Source organism: Pan paniscus, chromosome 15 (assembly GCF_029289425.2).
Source record: "Pan paniscus chromosome 15, NHGRI_mPanPan1-v2.0_pri, whole genome shotgun sequence".
Lineage (NCBI taxonomy): Eukaryota > Metazoa > Chordata > Mammalia > Primates > Hominidae > Pan > Pan paniscus.
In genome coordinates this window covers 101,666,416-101,685,952 of record NC_073264.2, presented here as the reverse complement: position 1 = coordinate 101,685,952, position 19,537 = coordinate 101,666,416, and the positions used below count along the sequence as shown (strand labels likewise).

At 49.4% G+C, this 19,537-nt stretch overlaps 1 protein-coding gene across 4 annotated transcripts in view; it reads right to left on the bottom strand.

Annotated features, from left to right (window-relative positions):
- Positions 1 to 4,206: 4,206 nt before the first annotated feature.
- WDR25 (WD repeat domain 25) overlaps positions 4,207 to 19,537 on the bottom strand; it is a 155,309-nt gene continuing 139,978 nt past the window's right edge. For all 4 annotated transcript variants that reach the window (XM_003832861.7, XM_008958316.6, XM_014347668.5 and 1 more), the window contains exons 5-7: positions 9,418 to 9,588; positions 5,302 to 5,442; positions 4,207 to 4,690 (exon numbers count right to left, since the gene is read on the bottom strand). In XM_003832861.7, coding sequence (XP_003832909.1) covers positions 4,469 to 4,690; positions 5,302 to 5,442; positions 9,418 to 9,588 — 534 coding nt within the window. In that variant the 3' untranslated portion in view covers positions 4,207 to 4,468. The remainder of the gene's footprint in view (positions 4,691 to 5,301; positions 5,443 to 9,417; positions 9,589 to 19,537) is intronic.

Below are 19,537 nucleotides of genomic sequence, written 5' to 3'. Positions count from 1 at the left end.
GCACAGATCTGTGACAGCTGGAGAGTTCTAGAAACTGTTCAGTGCTCCTGTGGGGCTCCCAAGGGGCTGAGCTCTGGAGCTGGCAGTTTCCCTCTGGATCTGCCCTTCGACCTTCTGCACGTGGACTGTCCCCACAGCTGAACGGGAAGTCCTGGACAGTCCCCATCTACCCAGGCAGCTGGCCTTGGCACAGGGTTCCCTGCTCCACCCCTGCCCTCTCCCTGCACTGAGATCCTGCCTTGCCGTCAGGGAGGCCCCGTCTGCACATCCGCCACCCGCCCACACATCCATGTATGTTTCTCCTCAGCTCTCGGCAGGGCAGCACAGGGTTGGGCTCTGCCACCAGTTGACAGTGTCACCTTGGGCAAGACCCAGGCCCCCTGGCCAGCTTCCCTTGCTGGAGCCTGAGGACATTCATCAATGCAACTTCCAGGGACCCTCTAGGCAGCTGGGTCTCCCACTGTACAGACAGCCAAAGTGAGGTGGAGGTGGCGCCTACGGGAGGCCATTTGGGAAGGGATCCCAGGTGCAAAAAGAGCTTAGGCTTGGGGTCAGAGGGCCTTGGGCATGGCTCCCTGCCCTCAGGGCAGCAGTTTCCTCTGCTGGACAGTGGGGATCATGGACACCCTGTCAGAAGCTGCGAGCATCAGCTGCACTCAGAAAAAAGTCACGGCCACGCCCGGCACACGGCACTGCAGCCAGCACACACAGCCTGCACAGCATCTGGAGGTGAAGCCGTTTTTCTCCACGATGGCTTCGGATCTGGCATCCCAGATTTTCTAGGAGAGGATGAAGGTGAACACTCAGCCCCAGGAAGGTGGGTGGAGGGAAGAGACCATACTCCTTTTTCATTCCTGCTCCACATTTTCTAAATTTAGCTTTCTTATTTTAAAACTGCAAACGGTGAACTCCCTGACACCTTGCCAAGGATCAAAGTCAGTCTTTAAGAATGTTCTTTGGAAGAAAGTGTTTGGAAAAAGAAATAGATAAAAGCATGGTGCACACCTGCCATTCTTCCCAATAAAATGACCTAAAAAGGGAAGGGGCTGGCAGCCAGCTGGCTCCCACAGGGGCCTGTGCTGAGAAATCAAACCCACAGAGGGTGGAGCTAAGTAACCGCCACAGTGGGTTTTCTGTGGAGCCCTGGGTGGCCCCCCCGCCCCAGAAGGGTCAGAGCTTTGTGTTGGTTCAAGGCCACCAACTTGGAAAATAAATGGACTTCAGGCGCACAGAAGTGGATGGCGTTTGTCCCAAGTGAAGTTGGGTGACAATCTGCAAAGTCCTTTCCTTTGCCTCGTCTCTCCTCATCCCCACAGGCCCACTTTACAGATGAGAAAACAAGGCTCAGAGAAGCAAGACCCCTGCAAAGGCCTCAGACCAGCAGGAAATGGCCCTGGGACATGAGCTGGTCTCCTGGCTCCGAGTCCCACAGGTGGCAGGCAGTGATGTGTGCCCAGCACAGGAGTGGGGCCAGGAGCCCAGGTAGACAGGAAGCCTTTCAACAGCTATATCCCAGCCCTCGGAAGCCTGACACAGTGTCATCTGTGACTGATGCTCATGTTAAATCAGTGGTAACACAAACATATCACACGGTAGGGAACAATCAGCAAACTCTGCGATGAAATTCTCCATCACAAAATCACCATCAGGAAGGTGGAAAACCACTGGGGTTTGTACTGGGTCAGGAAGCAGAGCATCTGGACTCCAAGGTCTGGGGCTGGCAGTGAGGTGTGGGGATGGGAAAGGCAAATGAGAAACGGCCTGAGAAGCCCGGGCCTCCCTCCACCCCGACCACTGCAGCTTTCCCTCCCCCAAGTGTCTGGGTTCATTCGCACAGCGTCCATTCATTCCACAAACATGTGCTGAGGCCTGCTCAGGCCTGGAGCTGGGGAGACACACCCTCATGAAAATACTTGTAGGAGGGTCCTGCACTTGGGGAGGAGATTACTTTCCCTGCTACAAATCACAGTTCCCACCACACCTGCCCAAGGAGCCTGGGTGTGGAGCATGCGTGTGACAGAAGTCAGTCAATCTGAGTTCTGGACTTGTCCAGTGGGAATGAATGAGGGCGGCAGCCCCAGCTGGTGGCTTCTGCCATGAGATTGAACCTGGAAAAGGCCAATGCCCAGAGAGTGACAGGGACAGCAAGGGTAGGAGCAAGGCCCACCATCCCATGGCCCACTGAGGCGAGGTCTGAGAAGGGAGCCACATTTGCACTCTGCCCTAAACTGGCTCAGCTCCTGCATCAAGTGGTCAGCCTGACACTAAGTCCCAGCACCACTTCCTGAGTGCCTATGACACACGGGCCCTACCAGGAGACACACACACCCAGCCTCATGATCCCCACGAGATGGGCATTTCGTGTTCTCGTTTCACAGAAGGAGAAACTGAGGAACTGGGAGCTAGGCAGCTTGCCCAAAGTCACACAGCAATGAAGGACACAGACAGGCCCACATCCTGTCACCAGGCCGCGCCTGCAGTCACTTGTGGAAGGCCCACTCTGTGCCGGGGCCAGGCACCAGCAGGGAGCAGGAACCCCAGCCTGGGGCATGTGCTCCACCACAAATGCAGGTGTGGGGCATCGGTGGGGCTGGGGGATCTGTGGGGAAAGGGGGCTGAGGGTGAAAGGAGCTTCCACGAAGATACCATCCAAGCAAGCCCTGAGGGAAGGAGGCTGGGGGAGGGGGATGGTGGGCGCAAAGGCCCTGAGGCACCATCAGCCTGCTGGGTGGGGGTGATGGGGTGGGCCCCAGAGGTCATAGGAGCTCCCCTGTCAGAGCAGGAGGAGAAAGGGCAAAGGCCAGAGGCGTGACAAGAGGGAGGCCCCAGCAGCCACATGGGGCAGAGGGTGGGGACTGCCCATCTCCTGCGCCAGCCTCAGCACCACCACCCCCAACCGCCTTGCTCAGGCCAGTGGCAATCTTCACTTTCGACAGTGACCAAGCTCGCCGGGCACGGGGTGCAACTCTTTTCACCAAAACAGCCATTCTTGAGCCTAAAAGAAATACATAGAAGGTGCTCCCACTGTGGGTCATGAGGACCCTGCCCCCACATGGGCCAGGGGATCCCACTCACCCTGTCCTCAGGACACAGTAGGGGGACACTGGGGCCGTGCACTCAGCACCCTCAGTGCTCAACTCCAGCTTCCCCACTGACAGAAAGGCACACAGTAGGTGCTGTAGACCAGACGCCTGCCATGTGTCAGGCTCTGCAGTGACTGTGGGGCAGGAAGACTCAGCCCTCAGAAGCCCCACCTTGGGGCCTTTGCACAGCTCCTCCCTCTGTCTGGGATATCCCTCCCACGGAGCCCAGGGATCCCAGTGACCCCCTGGACACACTGACACACAGGTCTTCACCCACCAGCCCCAGGCCAGCTCCAGCCCCCTCCAGGACACCCCCACAGACTTGACCTTCTCTGACCCTAGCTGTGAGCCTACAGGCTGGCTCTTCCAATGCCTGGCTTTATAGATGCGGAGATGAACCTGGGAGAGGAGTGGTGCCTTGCCTCGCCTCAGCTACAGCGACAGTGGAGCAGGGACAGAATAGTGGGGAGGGGGAGCCAAGTGCCCACCTCCTCCTGCGTCCCCCACTGCTTTGGCCCATGGGCAGCCTCCTCACATTCTCTGCCCTTCTCCACTGACTCCCCTGCCTCACCAAGTTGAGGTCTGCCTCCTCCAGGAAGCCTTCCAAGGTACCGGTGGGCCCCACCCTCGCCTGTCAGCAGATCCCTGGGCTCCTGGAGTAGCCCCTCAGTTACAATTCTGGTGGGGGTTCCATCTAATCAGCCTGTACAGGCACCTGAGGAGCCAGGCCTCCTCCCAGCCCAGCTCCTCCAGGCTCCTCAAGGGTCCCTCACTTCTCCACGCGGCTCCCTCACCAGGCGGGCACACCTGCGTGGGCAGCATGCACACTGGCGGGGCAAGAGGCTGCCCAAGGGGCCCAAGGCTTGGGCCAACCAGGGTCCCAGCTGGCCACAGTCCTGGGGAGTGCAAGCGGCTGGGGCCTGTGAGGCTGGTGGGGCGCTGAGCTCCAACAGAATCCCTGAGGGCAGACCAAAGACCCAGACCACCCCCACTTCAGGACTCCCTTGCTGGGACCCGCAGAGCGGGGCTGACCCCGTCTCAAGCTCGCACAGTTCTCTCAGTCTCCAGAGGTCCAGCAGGCCTGGGAGGAGGGAGGCGAGAAGAAGCTGCTAATGCACACTTGTTGCTGAAATCACTTAACAAACAGCAAAACACACATTTATTGGGCATCGCTGGCTGCCCGCCAGGCGCTTTCACTAGTGTAGTCCTCACACTCCTGAGGCAAACAGACTTTTCTCTCCACTTTACAGATGAGGAAACTGAGGCTCAGAAGGTGGTACCCAGGACCCACAGCCAACCTCTGTGCTCATTCCTCTCATCTACCCTTGAGGAAGAGGGGAGTCCAAGAGCCCAGCTGGCATCGGGAAGGTTCAGTGACAAAAAGCTCAGTGCCAGATCTTCATGTCCCCTCCCCAGGAGCAGGTGGCGAGGACGGAGGGCAGCACGGGGTGGTAGGTGGTGCCGACACAGGCCTGTGTGTGCCCCTGCAGTGTGCATGCTCGGCTGGCTGTGCGGAAGCTGTACATCAGGACCCGGCCATCGGCGCTGCCCGTCACCAGCAAGTCACCGCCTGGGGAGCACTCGCAGCCCACTGAGTAGCCCTCCACCTGCAGAGAGGGACACAGCGGGTGAGCAGGCCGCACCTGTCAAGCCGGGGTGAGTATGCCCATTCTACAGAGGAGCAGGCTGAAGCCCCAAGCTGACGGAGCAGAGCTGGGCTTCGCACCCCGTGTCCCTGAGGCCAAAGCCCAGGTCCCGCCCATGAGGCTGTAGAGCCCTGATGCGGGCCCACATCCCAAGGCCAGTTCAGCAGATCCAGCAGGACCAGCTCCAGCCCAGCTGAGGGGTCTGGCCTCAGTGACAGTCACTAAGCACCCAGCCCCTTCCACCCCAGCAAGGCTTGGCCTCGGTGCGGAAAGGGAAGGATGCAGAAATGACACCCATGACCATTCTGTCCTGTTCCTGCCCCCCACTTCTGAGACCTGTCTGTGTGAGCCAACTACTGCTTCCTGCCCAGTACGTGGGGCCTGGGGTGAGGACCAGATGTGGCTCAGGGACTTGAAGAGACAGTGAGCCACATGGCATGCGCTCACCCAGGAAACAGAAAGCAGGATCCACCCAGACAGAGGCTCCATGCACCCCAGGGCCCATGTCCAGGACTGCCAGGAGGCTTGGGGCTGGGGCTCAGCATTCGCCTGGGGGACAAGGACAGAAGTACCTTGTGCCCTTCATAGCGCCGCCGTCTGCTCATCCGGTAGGGCCACACAGTGGAGAAAAGGGCCAGGTAGTTGCCATTGGTCTGTGCCAGGAACACAGGCTCTCTCGGGTGCAAGGCGAGGCTGGGGCAGGTGAACCTCTCCTGAGAACAGCAGAGCCACAAATGGGTCAGAAAAGACACCCCCCACCTGGCACTCTGCTCTGGGGCCTGGGGCCTGCTCCCAGACCCTAGCTGGGTGTCTCCATTGGTTTCCTATCACTGCTGTGACAAATCACCACAAGCTTGGTGGCTCAAGACACACACATTTCACATCACACAGTCCTGCGAGTCGGAAGTCTGAAAAAGGCCTCGCTGGGCTGAACTCAAGATGTTGGCGGAGCTGCACTTCTTTCTGGAGGCTGGAGGGGAATCCAGTTTCCTCCATGTTTCCCAGCTTCTACAACCTGCCTGTGTCCCTGTGGCAGGCAGGAAAATGCCCCCCAAAATATACCCATGTTCTAATTCCTGAAACCTGTGAATGTTACCTTACAGGGTCAAAACCAAGGGTCTCTGCAGACATAACTAAGGATTCTGAGATAAGGAGATGATCCTATATTACACTAAATGCAGTCACGTGCAGCCTCATAGAAAGAAAGCCAAGGCTGGGTGTGGTGGCTCACACCTGTATCCCAGCACTCTGGGATGCTGAGGCGGGCGGATCTCTTGAGCCCAGGAGTTCGAGACCAGCCTGGGCAACATGGCAAAACCCCGTCTCTACAAAAAAAAAGAAAGAAAGAAAGAAGGAAACAAAGGGAGCGCAGAGATGTGACAAACAGTGAAGGTGGTGTGAAGATGCTGGCTTGGAGGGCTGGAGAGATGCAGCCACAAGTCAGGAATGCCGGCTGTCACCAAAAGCCAGAAGAGGGCAGGAAGGATTCTCCCCTTGACACTCCAGAGGGAGCACACCCTGCCAACACCTTGATTTCAGCCCAATCATACTTAATATTGATTACGAACTTCGGGCCTCCAGAACTGTGAGGGAATAAGTTTGTGTTCTTCCAGCCACCAAGTTTGTGTAATTTATCACACAAGGATAGAAAAGGAATCTACATGCCCATCTCCCCACCTCCACAGTGAGCCCTCAGGGACAGCCCAGCCCAGCCCAGGGACCCACACAGCCAAAATGCACAGTAAGTGAGGAGGTAAGTGGCCAAATGAGAAAAGAAATGTAGGCACAAACCTCAAAACACAGGGGGCGCGAGATCTCACTGCTTCATTGACAGGAAGCACCCCTAAAAACTACCCCCTCAAGCTGGCTTTACATTGTTCTAACTATTGTCCCTAGGCCACACTCTCTAAGTGAGCCCAAACTCAGAGGGCAAAGTGGGGAGCAGCAGGAAGCACAGCTGCAGGCTGATGTGGCCATCAGAGGCAGAGGCTGCCACGGCCAGATAACGAGCTCCCAGTGTGACGGTGCCAGGCTGAGCACCTGCTCCCTCCGCACAGACAGTGTGGAGTGTAACTATAGTTCAGGCGCAAGGCACCTTCATCTGCCTCACTTCCCCTGGGCTCCTGGAGGCAGGACACCCTCAGAGGCCAGACGTGCCCCTCCAGCTCCCCACAAGGGCCTGTCCTGCCCAGTGGGTTGCCCTGGGACACCCTGCAGTGGAGGTCTAGAAGCGGGTTTGCTCAGAGCCACTTAGAACCCACTGAGAACAAGGAAAAGGCAGGGAGGAAAAGAAGGTGTACACAGGATAGATATTTCAGGTACACCCACATATTATCATATACACATGACATACAGTTTTAAATTCAGAGATTAGTCTTGGGTTAGTTGAAATCTCAAAAGATGATGATGATGGCGGTGGTAGTGGTGACAATGATGACGGTAGCGGTGGTGGTGGTGGTGATGATAACAATATAATAGAGATGGTGGTGGTGACAATCACGGTGGTGATGGTGGTGTGACAGAGATGGTGGTGATGATGGTGGTAATGGTGGTGGTGGTGCTAGACATGCTGGTGACAGTGGTGGTGATAGAGATAGTGTGGTGCTGATGGTGGGGTGGTACTGATAAGAGATGGTAGTGGTGACAGAGATGGGGTGGTGTAATGACGACAGTGATCGTGGTGGTGATAGAGTTGGTGGTAGTGATGGAGATGGTGGTGGTGATAGAGTGGTGATGGTGGTGGTGCAGCAATAAAGATGCTGGTGACAGTGAAGGTGACAGAGATGGCAGTGGTGATGATGGTGATGGTGGTGGTGATAGAGATGGTGTGGTGGTGAAGATGAGAGTGGTATGGTGACAGTACGATGATGGTGGTGCTGGAGATAAAGAGGACGGTGGTGATGGTGGTGGCAGTGATGACGATGATGGTAATGGTGGTGAGTATACAGATGGTGATGCTGATGCTGATGGTGGTAGTGCTAGTGATAATAGTGGTGGCAGTGATGGTGGTGGCATGGTGGTGACGATGATGGTGATGAGTACAAAGATGGTGATGGTGATGCTGATGGCAGTGGTGCTGGTGATAATGGCGGTGGTGCTGGTGATAATGGCAGTGGTGCTGGTGATGACACGAGTGGTAGTAGTGACAATGATGACTGTGGTGGTGGTGGGTATAGAGATAGTGATGCTGATGGCAGTGGTGCTGGTGATAATGGCGGTGGTGCCGGTGATGATGGTGGTGGTGGTGGATATAGAGATAGTGATGCTGATGGTGGTGGTGCTGGTGATGGTGGTGGTGATGACAGGAGTGGTGGTAGTGACAATGATGACAGTGGTGGTGGTGGTTATAGAGATAGTGATGCTGATGGTGCTGGTGCTGGTGATAATGGTGATGATGACAGTAGTGGTGGTAGTGACAATGATGACAGTGGAGGTGGTGGGTATAGAGATAGTGATGCTGATGGTGGTACTGGTGATGGTGGCGGTGATGACACTGGTGGTGGTAGTGATGCTGATGGTGCTGGTGCTGGTGATAATGGTGGTGGTAGTGGTGATGATGGTGGTGACGATAGTAGTGGTGGTAGTGACAATGATGACAGTGGTGGTGGTGGGTATAAAGATAGTGATGCTGATGGTGTTGGTCCTGGTGATAATGGTGGTGGTGGTGCTGGTGATAATGGTGGTGGTGGTGGTGATGACAGTAGTGGTAGTAGTGACAATGATGACAGTGGTGGTGGTGGGTATAGAGATAGTGATGCTGATGGTGCTGGTCCTGGTGATAATGGTGGTGGTGATGGTGATGACAGGAGTGGTGGTAGTGACAATGATGACAGTGGAGGTGGTGGGTATAAAGATAGTGATGCTGATGGTGGTACTGGTGATGGCGGTGATGACACTGGTGGTGGTAGTGATGCTGATGGTGCTGGTGCTGGTGATGATGGTGGTGATGATAGTAGTGGTGGTAGTGACAATGACAACGGTGGTTGTGGTGGCTATAGACACAGTGATGCTGATGGTGGTACTGATGGTGACGATGATGGTGGCAGTGATGTCACTGGTGGTGGTAGTGATGTTGATGGTGGTGGTGGTAATGACAGTTAAAGCACAGAAGCATTCCCTGTGCCTGACACTGTGCTATACCCTTTACAAACATTCTCTCTCTCTCTTAATTCTCAAAACTATTTTCTAATGAAGAAAGTGAGAATCAAAGAGGCTAAATAGCAGGCCCAAGGCTCTCCGCCTTATAAGGTCCTAGTGAATCCAGAACCTTAATGCAGGTGTTCTAACTGTGGGGCCCCTGCTCTGAATTCCTGGGCTACATCAACTGCCAATGCCACTGAGGGTCAGAAACCCCTTCTGAGTAGCTGGTTGTGGTGGCAGTGGGAGGGTGGGGTTTCTCAGGTTGCACTGCCACGTTCCCCATTGATCTGGACTGAACCGCGCCCCCCAGACCCTTACCCTGTGGGGTTGCTGTGCTGGCACAAGAAGAGCAGAAGGAGGTTGCATCTGGAAGCCCACAGCAAGCTCTCCATGTGTGCGGCAGGCTGAGACCTGACTACCCTCATCCTGGAGATTTCAGTCCAGTGAGCCTCCTTCCACAGAAGGGACCTGGGACCTCAGACAGACCAGAACTACATGGATACGCTCTGTGGCTGAAACTGACAGCAATGCCAAATGGGATTCCTTACGTGAAAAATCTGGTTGGAGATTTTGGCAGAGGTCCGGAAATCCCAGGCAATAATGGTGCGGTCAGCCGAGTCCCGGGTGGAAGCATCTGTGCTGCTCAGGAACTCGGAGCCTTCCCGGAGGAACAGGATGTCCAAGGTCTGCTGGATGGTCGCCTTGTAGCTTCTCATCACCTGCAAGAGCGGACACTGGTCATGCTGGCAGGCCTGGCAGCACGGACAGGCGCCTATGCAGGGAAGGCCAAGGACCCAGGGGGCAGGCAGGTTTAGTGAAGTTTATGCTGGGCCACACACACCCAGGCTGAGCAGCACCCGCAAGCCATATATGGAATCATGGACCCTCCTGCCCCACGCCCAGTCCAGTGTCTGTCAACTTCTCAGCCCCCCTGCTCTATTGCCACATGGGTCCAGAGAGGCATCCCTATCACCCCTTGAGAGCAGCAGGATCCCAGGGAAAGCGCTAAGGGAAGGGCCTTGACTCGCCAAGGGCACCTCGAGAGCATATTGACATCCATCAACACTGGGGTCATGCTTTGAGTGGGTCTTGCTTCTGAAGACGTCACATAATTCACAGCTTGCAAAGTCCCAGATTGTTGTCCCAGAGGAACCACAGTAATGCAGGAGCAAGTGTGCTTGGGGACAGACCATAAAGCCAGAATCACAGGACATATTTTAGCTTTAACGACACTTTGTATTGTTTTAGCATCATCACCGATACTTCACAGTCTGCTGTCTCATAAACTGACTTTATTAAGTATTGAGCAGTTGTTTTGCTTTCTTAGAGGATTTTATCACATTCAGCTTCTGCTCTCAAGTATCCAGCTCTGGTGGGGAGATGGAGAAGGGTCCCAGTACCAGGACTAGCAAGTAGCTCCACTTAACAAACTCACAGAGGACGGGACTTTAATTACAATATGGAAATAACATGCTGGGCACCCACGCGCAGCCATGGAAGCGCAGCAAGGTCTCAAGTTGGTCGCAGGGGCCGGCCGGTCCCTTTACCAGTTCCTGGGGCGCCACCATGTGGCTGCAGCATAAACAGTTCAGTCCCTGGGCCCCGCCAGCTCAAAATGAGCCACCTTGACTTTTTAATTGGAGTTCATACCTTTCAAATTTTGCAGACATATTTTCTGTCATCCTCCTTAAAATGTATATGTCAAATTCACATTAAATGTGTCACTCCATAATTTCAGTTTAGGTTAGAGGAGGAGGAGGTTGAGACCCATTCTCTGGATGAGGTTCACGGAGGCCCAGGAAGAGGTAGGGATTTGCTCAAGGTCACAGGGCCAGGGCATGGTGGAGCCTCTTCCGACCTCCACGGCTTCCCTGGGACCCACGGTTCATTCTCCTGCTGGTCAATTCCTGCCTCTGTAATTCCTGGGGGAGGGTAGGCAACAGATGACCGCTCTTCTCTGAGCCTCTTCCAAAGCAAGCCTCAACCAGGGAGATTTCAGAGTGGGCACCCTGAAGCCTAAAGAATGACCCAGGGGTGGAAAAAACAGTCTTCTGAATGCAGAACAGGGAGACAAGCCGCCCCTCACGGCACGGCTGCCTGCCTTCCTCCGCGCACTGGATTCTGCATGCCTGTGCCTGCTCTATCCTCCCGCATGGCCTTAATATCACAGCCCCCACCAGCCTCAACACTTTGATCCCTAAGAGGCTGACCCAGGGAAAGGATGAGGAAGATGACGGCCCTCCCTGCCACTCGCTGAGTGCCCGTTAGGTGCTGGGCCTTGGCTGGGGGGTTCACATAAGTTATCTCATGACAAGAGCCCCATAGGTAGCTTCTCTCGGTGGGCATGAAGTCTCAGAGACAGGCAACTTGCCCAGGAGCCAAGAACTACCTGCATGCCCCTGCCAAAACACCACCTGCCTCCCAAGACAAACTTTTTGAGGAGAACCAAAACAGTTGTTCCGTACATTTTCTGAGAATGGATGGAAATGGCCCAATTCATTAAGGTGTCATAAAAGTGAATGGCTGGGAAACAAGCCGTGTTATGGGCGATCCCTGCCAATAATGTGGCTGCAAGTGGAAGGCTGGCCTTTGAAGTGATCGCCACCGAACATGATTTACTCGCCTTCACAACTGCTCATGCCCCAGGAAAGAGCAAAGGAGCCATTTGTGTGTCTAGCTGGTGGGTTTTATGGCAACCTTAATTACACCAACAGCTGGCATGGGACGCTGCTACCTAAGCCTAACGAGCTGGATCCAAAAGGGAGTCTCACTCAGACTCTTCTGGCAACTGCGGGCCCCTGGTAGAGACGCAGGGACATGGTCTTGGGGAAAGCAGAAGATCGATCATGACACATGCAGGGGTTATGTCCCTACAATCTGCCCACCACTCGGCCCGCCAGCAAACCTGGGGGATGCTGGGCTGCTGCCGACTCGTCCAGAGCAGCCTTGGGTTCCTGCCACTTCCAGAGTGCACGGGGTTGGGGGTGGTCACTGGGCTCCAATCTTGGCCCACTACAGATTTACTATGTGCCTGGGGAAGGTTTGTTCCCTTCCTAGGTCTAGTTTTTGAGTCATCAACACGAGGGGCCCAACCACACCTCTGAGCCTCTAAGTACTCCTGGTCCTCAGAAAGAAGAAGGACTGGCGGATGCACCCAGCTATCCTTCACCCCATGCTGCCAGTCCTCTGCACCCAGACCTGAAGGATAGGGGGTGGGGAGGCACTGCTCTGGGCTCACACGCAACCCTGTGCTCCCTTAGCTGCCCACATCAGCCACCTGCCTACGCCACAGGACTGTGAGCTCCTGGCACAGACGCCCTGCTGCCCACATTTCTGGGTCACCCTTGGCTAGCACTGGGTCTGCCCCTGCAGGCATCAGTAAGGTGTGTCAAATTGATGCTGGATAAGTGAGTAAATGCATAAATGAATGAGTGAATGAACAAAAGGTCGACTACTTTAAAAGTAGCAATCCAGGGTCCTCCGGCTCCCAGCAACATCCTGGCACGCAGGGCTGAGGCAACACACAAAAGCCTTTGCCACTGGCTCTCCCAGGACCCCCGGGTGAGATGACATTCACTCACAGGTCCTTCCCCTGGCCCTGATTGAGCCAGCCCCTGCCCTGTGCCTCAGACATGGAGACAAAGGAAAGCTGCTCCAAGACCTTGGTGGGAGGTGGGAGCACAGCAGGACTGTGCTCCACGCTGCAGCCTCACAAGAGCCCAGAGGTGGGTGGGGCCTCTCCTGGCCCTTGGATGAGCAGGGGTGAGATGCCAAGTGGGAGGGCCCAAGCACTTAGGCAGACACCCTGGGGACCTGAGCCTGGCAGCCTATTACTGGCTGCATAATTTTGGGCAAGTAACTTCCGTCTGTTCTTCAGTCTCCATACCTGTAAAGTAGGGGTAACAACAGGACCTCCAGCTGAGGAACTAAGGGCGCTGTGCCCAGCTAAATGCCTGACACATACGAGCCCGATGCTTGTAAACCTTCTCCTCCCCAGCCAGCCAGAGCTAGAGTCCCTAGGATGGAGCTGTGAGTTCTTGGGCAACTCTCAATAATAAATGCATTGTCTCTTCCAGTGCCAAGATGCAAGGCAAAGTGGAAAGGTAGCACAGGACCCACTGCTTTGGTTTAAAGTCGCAAAAGCAGAAGTCGCCAATCACATAGGATGGTGGCTATCAAAAGCAACTGACATTTACATTAAACAAAGTAAACCATAACTATGAGAAAAAACATGATTGAATTTCTCTACAACCTGGGACTAGGGAAAACTTTCCCAGCTATGACTCCAAACCCAGAAGCAATAAGAGAAAAGTTGAATAAACTGGACTATATAAAAACAATAATAATTAAAAAAAATACTTTGGGATGGCAGAAAGCAAGCAAGTAAATAAATAAATAAAGTAAAAAAGACAAGTAGGAGAAATATTTACAACTTCTATTACAGGCAAAGGTCACTATCTGTAATACACAGATGGTCCCTAAAAATAGAAGAAAAAGACCAATAGCTCTACAGAAAAACGGGCAAGGAAACAGAGCTCAGAAAAAAAGGAAATGGTCCTTCCACTTTGCTCCTAACAAAAGCAATGCAAATTTAAATCACACAGAGATACCATTACTTGCCTATCAAATTAACAAAATCCCAAAGTTTTGCAACACCCTTGTTAGGTGGCTCTGGGGGTGTTAGGTATCTACATATGGCTGCCAGAAATGCAAATGGTACAAGCCCTGTGCAGAAAGGATTTAGACAACTTTGAGCAAAATAACATATGCATTGTTACTCGGCAATACGCATGACCCAGCAACCCCACTTCTAAGAACTAATCCTAAACTTACACTGGCAAAATCCCAAAGAGATATAAGCACAATGCCACTGAAAACAGCACTATTTGTAGAAATAAAAAACAGGGAACAACCCAATGTTCATTGAGAAAGGACTGGCTGAATAAACTCTAGTACATTAATGCTCTGGACCACTACGCAGTTGTAAAAAAGAATGAGGAACCTATCCTGCTATGAAGCGATCTCCAGGACACATTGTTCAGTGAAAAAAAATCCAAAGTGGGAGAAAAAAAGTGTGTAAAGTAAGAAGAGGTGATATGAACGTGCGTGTGTTTGCCTCCACTAAGAAGCAATAAGAAGACAAACTAGAAACTAAAATAAGTAAATAAATAAGACTGCCTTAAGAGGAAGGGAGGGGAGCAGAATGGGGGAGACAGGGTTAGAGGTGGAACATGGATGATTTCTCGAAATGTACCTTGTTTTGCAGATTTGACTCTAGAACAAGGATTACAAAGTTTTTCTGTAAAGAGTCAGTCAGTAAATATTTTAGGTTTTGTAGGCCATATGGAGTCACTGTTATATATAATTCTCTGTGTGTGTGTGTGTGTGTGTGTGTGTGTGTCTATGTGTGTGTCTGTGTGTTTGTTGGAGCTGGTTAAAAATGTAAAAACCATTCTCACCTCAAAGACCATATAAAAACAGGTCACAGGCAAGATAAGACCCATCAACTGTAGTTTGCCAATCCTTTCTCTGGACTCATATACACATTTTATTAAATTATGCAACAAAATTAACTTAAAAAGCAATCTCTAAAATGTGAAAGCAAAATTAGGCAAACAAAATTGACCATGTATTGATTTCGTAGCTTAACTGCACAAATAAGGTTTCTTTTAAAAGACCTGAAGCACAGTTACTTTGGGCAAGTAACTTCCGTCTGTTCTTCAGTCTCCATACCTGTAAAGTAGGGGTAACAACAGGACCTCCACCTGAGGAACTAAGGGCGCTGTGCCCAGCTAAATGCCTGACACATACGAGCCCGATGCTTGTAAACCTTCTCCTCCCCAGCCAGCCAGAGCTAGAGTCCCTAGGATGGAGCTGTGAGTTCTTGGGCAACTCTCAATAATAAATGCATTGTCTTCTTCCAGTGCCAAGATGCAAGGCAAAGTGGAAAGGTAGCACAGGACCCACTGCTTTGGTTTAAAGTCGCAAAAGCAGAAGTCGCCAATCACATAGGATGGTGGCTATCAAAAGCAACTGACGTTTACATGGTCAATCCTTAGTTGAATATACATTATTAATAGAAAACTGGCAATATGGTGGTAAATCCTAATTAGATATACATCGTGAAAAAAGAGAACTGCGAGAAATCTTACAGTGTTTTCAGTCGTTTCATTGTTAGTGTCAATATATATAAAAGAAATGTGTTAAGGTAAGGCAGATGGAAGTTTAAAAATTTTAGCATAAAAGAGATTTTTAAAATATAAAAACAAAAAAGTAAAGAAAATTCTGTAATCCTAAATTTGAATTGGAAAAATCAGTATAAACAATAATATATTTTGTCTCCACAAGAAAAATATTTCCCAGCTCTGTCCACAGAAGGAGTGTGGAAACAATCAGCAAACTCAACACCTGGATTATGGTTCTTAAACCCAGATAAACTGGCCAGAAGTGACATAGATAATAGACCAAGACTATATATATATATATATATATACACTATATATATATATATGCACACACACACACACACACACACATATGTACATATATATGTACATGCCCAAATGATCAATGTGTATATATATAGTGTACATATATATATACACACTATATATATACTATATATACACATCTAGTATACATATATACATATAGTATAGTATATATACTATATATACTATATATACACACTATATATACTATATATAGATGATTATATATGTTATATATAGACTATATGTGTATATATATAGACTACATATATGATACAAAGACTATATATAGATATAGAGATAGTCTTCCATATCTCTACTTACCATGGTCAGTCTCTCCTCTACCTTCTTAAACAAATGTTATGGAGTTATAATAACTTTTAATGAATCATATATACATATATGATCCAAATCACACTTCAAGAGATGAAGTATGCAATGTTTGAGATGAAAAATACATTAGATTGGATTAACAGCACATGAGACACTGCAAAAGAAACTGTTAGTAAACTAGAAGACATAGCAATTAAAATTATGCAACATGTACCAGATAGAAAAAAATTCTAAATTTTAAAATGAACAAATCTAATGTAAACCTGAAATGGAGTAAACCCACTATGCATCTCTCTCTCTCTCTCTCTCTCCCCCCTATAAATTACACACACGCACAAAAAAACTCTGGACAAAATTTTAAAAGCAACTACCTGAAGACTCTGAAAAGTCAATAATAGCAGGTGGGTTGGGAAAGGAAGTCAAAATTTGAATAAAGACCAGTATGGCAGATGAGGTTCCCAGTTGGTATTCACTTTTGTGTTTTAACTCCTGCTGTTGACCCAAAGACTGACTGGATTAAGGCAGTACATAGTGGGCACGGACAGCAAACATTCTGAAATAAATCCCTCATTCTGCCCAAATGATCAAGCTGAAGAAAAAAATAAACAGAGCTTTGGGGATCTATAAGATAATATCAAAAGCTTAAATATTTTTGTCAACAGAGTCCTTTTTTTTTTTTTAGAGATGAAGTCTCGCTCTGTCCCCCAGGCTGGCATGCAGTGGCACGATCTTGGCTCACTGCAACTTCCGCCTCCCAGGTTCAAGCGATTCTCCTGCCTCAGCCTCCCGTCCTCTAGCTGGGACTACAGGCACATGTTGCAACGCCCGGCTAGTTTTTTGTATTTTAGTAGAAACAGGGTGTCACCATGTTGCCCAGGCTGGTCTCGAACTCCTGAGCTCAGACAATCTGCCCGCCTTGGCCTCCCAAAGTGCTAGGATTACAGGTGTGAGCCACTGCAGCTGGCTATCAACAGAGTTCTTAAAGGAGAAGGTGAAGACAGCAGTACCCAAAAGAAAGAATATTTAAGGAAATATTGAGTAAACTGTTCCCAAATTTGGTTAAAAAGTCAAGAGACTCTGCAACCACAAAGAGGATAAATTAAAAAGAAAAAACACAATACAAACCATGTTCTGCATATCCCAATCAAACTGCTAAAAACCTCAAAGAAAAAACCTTGACAGTGCCCAGGAAAAAAAAAAATGAAGAATTACACAGAGGAGAACAATTTGAAATACCATAAATTTATCATCAGAAACTATGGAGACCAGAAAACAGCGGAACATACTGAAAGTGGTAAATTAGCGTCAACCCAAAATTTTACAGACAGCAAAAATATCTTTCAGGAATAAAGAGGAAATGAAGACCTTTACAAATGAAGAAGAACTAAGTGAATTTGTCATGAACAGACCTGATCTATCTAAAACAAATGCTAAAGGAAGTTCCTCAGGCTGACAGGAAATAATGCCAGAGGAAAACTTGGAGCTTCAGGGATGAAGGAACAGCAACAAAAAACGGTAAATGATTAGGTAGATATAAAAAATCATTTTTTCACTTAAGTTATATGCAATACGTATGACTCTTGAAAAAAATATATAGCATTGTCTGGGAAGGGGATCTTCAATGTATGTAGATGTAATCCATAACACAATTTTAACTTACAGGGTAGGGGGTAAAAAGTCTTATCTGGTTAGAAGAATCATGTTTGTTTTGTTTGTTTGTTTGAGATGGAGTCTTGCTCTGTTGCCCAGGCTGGAGTGCAGTGGTGCAACCTCAGCTCACTGCAACCTCCCCTTCCTGGGTCCAAGTGATTCTCCTGCCTCAGCCCCAGGAGCAGCTGGGATTACAGGCGCGTGCCACCACGCCCGGCTAATTTTTGTATTTTTAGTAGAGATGGGGTTTCTCCATGTTGGTCAGGCTGCTCTCGAACTTCTGACCTCAGGTGATCCTCCTGCCTTGGCCTCCCAAAGTGCTAGGATTACAGGCGTGAGCCACCACACCTGGCCTAGAAGAATCATATGTTTTACTTGAAGTGGTAAAATATTAACAATAAGTAGAATTGTGAAAAATTAGGCATGTATATTGTAGTCCTTACAGCAACAATTTAAAGGTATAATACAAAGAGACATAGCCAAAAAGCTAATAGATAAAATAATATGATATAATAAAAATGTTAAAATAATCCAAAGAAGGCAGGAAAAGAGCAAGTGGAATAAAAACAGAGGAGCTTTGGGAGGCCGAGGCGGGTGGATCACGACGTCAGGAGATCCAGACCATCCTGGCTAACACAGTGAAACCCCGTCTCTACTAAAAATACAAAAAATTAGCCAGGAGTGAGGCAGGAGAATGGCGTGAACCCGGGAGGCGGAACTTGCAGTGAGCCGAGATTGTGCCACTGCACTCCAGCCTGGGCGACAGAGCGAGACTCTGTCTCAAAAAAAAAAAAACAAAAAAAAAAACAGAGGAGATATGTCAGGTGCAGTGGCTCATGCCTGTGGTCCTGGCTACTTGGGAAGCTGAAGTGGGAGGACTGCTTGAGCCCAGAAGGTCAAGGCTGCAGTGATCTATGATCATACAACTGCACTTCAGCCTGGGTGACAGAGTGAGATCCCATCTCCTTAAAAAAAAAAAAAAAAAAAAAAAAAACAGAGACAAATAATAAAATAATAAAATGACAGGCCAAAGTCAACCATAGCAGTAATTACATTAAATATAAATTGTCTAAAATCTCCAACTAAAAGACAGATTGTCCAATTGGCTTTCAGATTAACATTTAAAAAGATCCAACTGTATCTAGTCTACAAGACAGCCACCTTAAATATAATAAAATACATAGCTTATAAGTAAAAGGATGAAAAAATATACCATATTAAAAATAACCAAATGAGGGCTGAAGTGACCATATTAATAGCAGGCAAAGTAGACTTCAGAACAAGGAAAACCGCCAGGAATAAGAGGAATACAATGAAAACGTACAAGTGTCAATTCATCTAGCAGACATAACAACCTTAAATATGTATATACCTAATAACAGACTTTCAAAATACATGAAGCAAAAACTGATGGAATTGAAAGGAGAAACCATACAAGTCCACGATTTTACCTGGAGATATTAACACTCCTTTCTTTATAATAAGTCACACAAATATTAATCAGTGCATTCATGTGAGGAAACTACACAAACCGGGAAAGGAACCACCAAAAGAGAATAAGCAAAACAATTGCCAAGTTTCACACAGAGCTAGGAATCATTCATTTTCCCACCAGTCAGAGGGGGAAAACCTTGAAATACACAGGGCATTGGATAGAGTACTCACAAGAGTATTACCTCAGAAATGAGGCAAAATTGGCCCTAGTCTAAAGGCTGTTTTTGTTCCACCAAACAAAGCCTAACAGCAAGCCTCAGAAAAATCAAACCGTTATCAAGCAATACAACCGCATCCAAAAAATCTCTCAAAATATGTAAAGCACAACAAAATATTGAATACCCAACAAGTAAAATTCACAATGTCTGGCATCCAATCAAAAGTTACCAGACCTGGAAAGAGGTAAGAAAATGCTTCCCATAATGAAAAAAAAAATCTGTCAATAGAAACAGACCCATGAGTGACACAAACGATAGAATAAATAGAAAAGAGGTTGGGCGTGGTGGCTCACATCTGTAATACCGGAACTTTGGGAGGCTGAGGCAGGTGGATCACCTGAGGTCAGAAGCTCAAGAACAGCCTGGCAAACATGATGAAGCCCCATTTCTACTAAAAATACAAAAAAAAAAAAAAAAAAAGCAAGGTGTGGTGGCATGCGCCTGTAATTCCAGCTACTAAGGATGCTGAGGCAAAATTGCTT